We start from the raw sequence: 5,000 nt of genomic DNA, 5'->3' as shown, positions 1-5,000 counted from the left end.
TTTAGCTATCTTTTTTAGTATTTGACACTATTAGTATTTGGCATTATTAAATAAGTGATTTTCTAGGGCACTTTTCACCAATTTCCATCGAAAATCAACACTTAACTTACCTTGATTCTCACACGTAAGGCCATAAACACTCGATTGCCTGAATTGCCTAAATATCCAACTTTTAGCGCCAAAATAAGAACAGAACACCCTTTCACCAAGCAATAACAGGTCACGTAACAATCAACAAACTTGGAGAAAAATAAGACGAACTTTTGTCATGTTACAATATAAGGGGATCAGTGTTAATTGGCCTTTGCCAGAGTGGAGGTTCCGCCAATTAATGTTTTTTTTTTTTTTTTCGAAGTTTGAACAAAATACATTTTGTTTTTACATGTTTTAAGTTAACCGTCTTCGAAAATAGACCTAAATGAACTGCAGATTATGTTGCACATCTCCCTACCCCCTAAAAAAAAAAAAAAAATCTATCTTGTTTCAATTTTATAACACAACCTAATGCTTAGCAAGCCAAAGAACTTGCGATGGATTATCCAGTAACAGTTTTGGTTCACTTATGTCAACTGCAATGGCAATATTGGTGGTGACTGAAGCAATAAGATATAAAGTGATTGCTGCTTACCCTTGCCCAGGCTTCCGAGGAAAGTTGTCCTCAAATAAGGAACTAATTTTAGCTCTAATACCCTACCGATCTTGACAGAATATATAACGTAATGTAGGCATTTTCTTGTCTCTGCTGGATTGCAATATCAAAGGATAATCTTGCACCAATAGGAACCTGCGTGATGACGAGGCGACGAACAAGATCTCTCTTTCTATTTGACACAAAAGTTATCATACCAATTTGGTTGTCTTATACCCCTTTCGTGTTGTGCTTGGAAAGAACTAAGGAAATAAAGTGATCAATAAAAAGAACGATTTTAATCAAGTAGAGTATATAGGTTGCGACCCTGTTTTCTTCACAGCGACTATTGTGAAACTGAAGGTTATATTTAAATGTTATATTCGACTTACTTTCCCTCTGTCTTCTTACTTAGTAGAACTGATGCCTTCTCCTTAAAAAGAGAAATTAACAGAAGGCGTTCATCAGACGAGGTATGTTGCTGCCGGGACATCCTGGACGTGAGAAGCAAACAACCCAATTCACGGCTTAAGCGCTGTTTCAAAATGTGACCCGAAATCCATTTTGAAATGTGTATAGGAAATAATACAAAATATATATACATGTCTTTTTTTAAATAATAAAATTGTTAATATGTAAAAAAATATATGAATACAACTATAATTACGCTCATTTTTTCACACAAACTCGAACTTTACTCACCAATATTGCCAACTGCTAAGTAAGTAAAGTTGAAAGTGCACAATATCAGTTTAATGGTATAGGATAAATCGTGAATATAAATAAAAGAGGCTTGATTGCAACAATCGCAGTACCTACTCTGATGCCCTGTTCCACGCATGCATTAACAAATAATTTTGCGAGTTACAAATGTAGATGTGAAAGCTTGTAGCCAATACAAAATTAACAGTTCATGTATATACTGATTTAAATCCTCTTTGTTTATAAGCTGACTGAATATCAATTACGTAAAAAAAAAAAAAAAAAAAAAAAAAAACGATACAAACTTGTATATTAAATCTTCATCTCGTTATAGATTTAATGACTGGAATCTTGTGGGATCAACACCCAGATAACGTACCTATGGGGCCCTCTTAGGCAGTTGCTTGTAATTACTTGAAATAAGTTTCCTGGGATGTTTAAATAGGCCTACAAGGCAGATTCAAAGCTGTACCCATACATGGGTGCCAACCCTGTCCAGTTTTTGTATTTTATTGTAGTTTTAATTGATGATTTATGCAACATTTAAAATATATTATAGCTGAAGTTATCTGCTTAAAACGGATTATAAAAACAGGAAAATTGCATATTTTTTGGCTCATAACATCATATGCAGTCGCTTGAATGCTTGTATATGTGCCTTAAATTTAATTATAAACTCGCAAGACTGTACATAGATGTTGACAATGCGAAATATAATTATGGAATTATTGAATTTACTGAATACATTATGGTAGTTGTTTATAAGCCAAACAAATCATCATTATTGATTACACTAAGCTGCATTTGTTATTGGAAGGTTTATCATCGTATTTTCTATTTCTGTTGAAATATGAGGCATTAGGGTAGAAAAAAAGAGGAATGGTTTGTGGGTATATGATTATTTTTACACACACACACACACACACACACACACATATGATAATTAGTATAATGTGTGGAATGGCTTTTCTGAGTTTAATGTCTTCTTTTTAAAAATTTTAATCGATCAATGCACTGATGCCTACCCCCCCCCCCCCCACCCACCCACACACACACACAGAACACACAATTGACGACCTTGGATATATTAGACGCTAGTCTTTTCAGGGACGATAGTTCTCTATTTAGGGGCAGCTCTGTGTATAAAATTACCCCCCTGTACCTCCGAATAAACATGTTGAGTGTTTATTCGGAGTTGTTCACACGATACACATTGCCAAAAGAAGAGTTGCAAAATAGATGTAGTAGGCATTTTGCCTATTCGGGTGTGAGTCGCTCGTGCATGTTGATGAGTTTGATAAAGAGCTTGGCACTTGAAATTCGGCAGCAAAATATTTCAGCCAATTGCAAGAAATTGCTTATAAGGCCTATATATTGCAACAGACAACAGTGCCTTATTAATATTTTAAATATTATCCAGAGTTATAAGTAACCGTAAAGAGTGAAATCAGCAAAGGAACTTTGATTTGAACTGGTGTAAGGGTGCGGTTGTCACGGTTGACAATTACCATTTTATTCAGTTTCAGTTATAGTATTCGCTTCCTCCTAACTTAATTTTATCTAAATCCAGAATTACGTCTCTCGTACACCATTGAATATGCTAATGGAGGCATATATTGTCGACATTTTTGTTGAAATATGGGGTATCGGGGTAGCTGTCACGGTATGACGTATGATATTCAATAAAATGGGTAGGAAGTTTTTTTTCTAATCTTAGTGTCCTCATATCTGTTGCATGCCATAATACTCATATAAACTACGACTGCTATTGGTTTCGATTGTAACTGGGCTAGGACAATGATTATCTGCGGGGGACACTGTATAATGTAACCAAACCTTACCTGACAGGCATTCAGCATACCTATTGAAGGACCCCGTATACGCGACTCGTGTGACCGTTGCTTTATTGAGTTTGCATCACTTGCCTCTTTTTGACTTAGAAACTGACGCATTTGTGCATTATTGCCCTGTAATGTTATGCTATTATACTTTTTTCCCCTAGTAATGTGTGATGTAAGAGGTGATGTGTTTCCTCAAAAGCACTTCCCCAAAATTATTATGTTTAACAGAAATTTTTGTCACATCCTTCTCCTGCATTGTGGTGAGGTGTTGGGAGCGTATACACACACACACACACTTAGACATATGCAATGAATGTACATAATATATAAACTGCTTACATTTTTTTCTCTAATATTACTCACATATCTTATCTTGTCAATGTTAATAAAAAAGTACAAAATATATTATATATTTATTTGCAAAAAACACAATCTTATACACTTATATTTCTATTTGGTATATAAATCTTAAATATAAAAAGAACGTAATCAAACAGCATTAACAAAACAACTACTGGTCAGAAATCAGTTTTCAGAGACAAATTTCCTCAAGAGATATTTGAACTTTCTGGTTCTCAGCTGAACTTCATGTGTAACTGAATAATTGACATTCTGATACTAATGATTATTCTGCCTCCTTAATGACCTGTTCTACATATTCAAATGAGTACAACTTCAAAATTCATTAAAAATATATATTTATTTTGAAGAAGTAACAATAATAGCACTGTTTTAGTTAAACTCTTCTTTAATATGCACTGGGCTTGTGGCATCATTATTCAGTTCACCAGATATTATGCTTGGAGCCTGATGAAAAACCCATTCACTTCCTTGATAATGAAGCTGTGAGTCAATGAATTCCTGCAATGAATAAAAGTGTTAAGTCAATATATCATATTTGCTGTAATTCCCCATAAAGAGGAGGAAGACTATTACCATGAGGCTTTCTGGTAAATAAAAAAATCTAGATTCTTAAAGTGGTAGGATCTGGGTATGTTTTGTGTTAACCAAAAAAAAAAAAAAAAAAAAAACGAAACCAAAATAAAATGCCAGTGTAGATGTAAGTAGGGGTTTCTACAATTGAAAATTAAATAATTTAACTTGAAAGATTTCTTTGTTGTACATACAAAATAGAGGCAGTTCAGCATTAAATCTATTCATTTTATATATATTTTCATACTTTTCAGCACTCACTTTAAGTGTTAAAATATGAGTCAAATGATAACATTTTGTCATTTTAGGAAGAATTTAATGGAACTTACTTTTTCATGTTGTTCTAAATAGTCACAATCTATGTCACTTGATAGGGTTTCTCCATCAGGTAAAAATACTGGAAGATCTTCCAGGAATGAGCTTTTGTCTTTTGTCTGTTCAGATGATGATCCACCTTCTGGTCTCTTATGGTTGCTAATATCTAATGGGTCATCAGTGTCTGCTGCAGTATGGTTTGCCCAAATGTGTATATGTTTCTGACTTTTGTCCAGATGGTCAGTGGCAGATGATACTGTGCGCTTTTGAATTCTGTTAGATGACTGCATCTTATTAATATCATCCTTTCTCCTTGTACAGACCCTTACTCCATCAGACTGGTTGGTTCTAGTTGGTGTGGCTGTATCACCTATATCTAGTGTTCTAGTTGGTGTGGCTGTATCAACATTATGCGTGAACTGTGTGTTACTGGATGATGAAGATGCACCAGGTGTGTTTAAGCCAGTGGCATCAATGGTGGATAAATCAGAAATCTGAAGAACTCTAGCTGCCTTAAATAGCGAGGACAAATTCTCACTTGGCACTATTATCTCTCCCCTGAAATATATGAAGCAAATATT

At 34.4% G+C, this 5,000-nt stretch overlaps 3 protein-coding genes across 9 annotated transcripts in view; 1 reads left to right on the top strand and 2 right to left on the bottom strand.

Moving 5' to 3' along the window:
- LOC125039381 overlaps positions 1-1,158 on the bottom strand; it is an 18,357-nt gene extending 17,199 nt beyond the window's left edge. For 2 of the 3 annotated variants that reach the window (XM_047633226.1, XM_047633227.1), the window contains exon 1: positions 1,021-1,158. In XM_047633226.1, the coding sequence (XP_047489182.1) occupies positions 1,021-1,121 (101 nt within the window). In that variant the 5' untranslated portion in view covers positions 1,122-1,158. Of the gene's footprint in view, positions 1-628; positions 758-1,020 lie in introns of those variants that run through there. The other variant, XM_047633230.1, reaches the window with a different exon arrangement.
- Positions 1-5,000, top strand: part of LOC125039379 (mitogen-activated protein kinase kinase kinase 7-like) — a gene marked incomplete in the record, with an annotated part of 225,210 nt that overhangs the window by 90,720 nt on the left and 129,490 nt on the right.
- The window catches only part of LOC125039382 (protein bric-a-brac 2-like), an 11,465-nt gene continuing 10,036 nt past the window's right edge, over positions 3,572-5,000 (bottom strand). For all 5 annotated transcript variants that reach the window (XM_047633232.1, XM_047633233.1, XM_047633231.1 and 2 more), the window contains 2 exons: positions 4,434-4,977; positions 3,572-4,032 (listed from right to left, as the gene is read on the bottom strand). In XM_047633232.1, coding sequence (XP_047489188.1) covers positions 3,904-4,032; positions 4,434-4,977 — 673 coding nt within the window. In that variant the 3' untranslated portion in view covers positions 3,572-3,903. The remainder of the gene's footprint in view (positions 4,033-4,433; positions 4,978-5,000) is intronic.

The sequence above is a fragment of the Penaeus chinensis genome, chromosome 27, assembly GCF_019202785.1.
Source record: "Penaeus chinensis breed Huanghai No. 1 chromosome 27, ASM1920278v2, whole genome shotgun sequence".
In the NCBI taxonomy this organism is placed as follows: Eukaryota; Metazoa; Arthropoda; class Malacostraca; order Decapoda; family Penaeidae; genus Penaeus; species Penaeus chinensis.
This window is presented reverse-complemented; position numbering and strand designations above follow the sequence as displayed.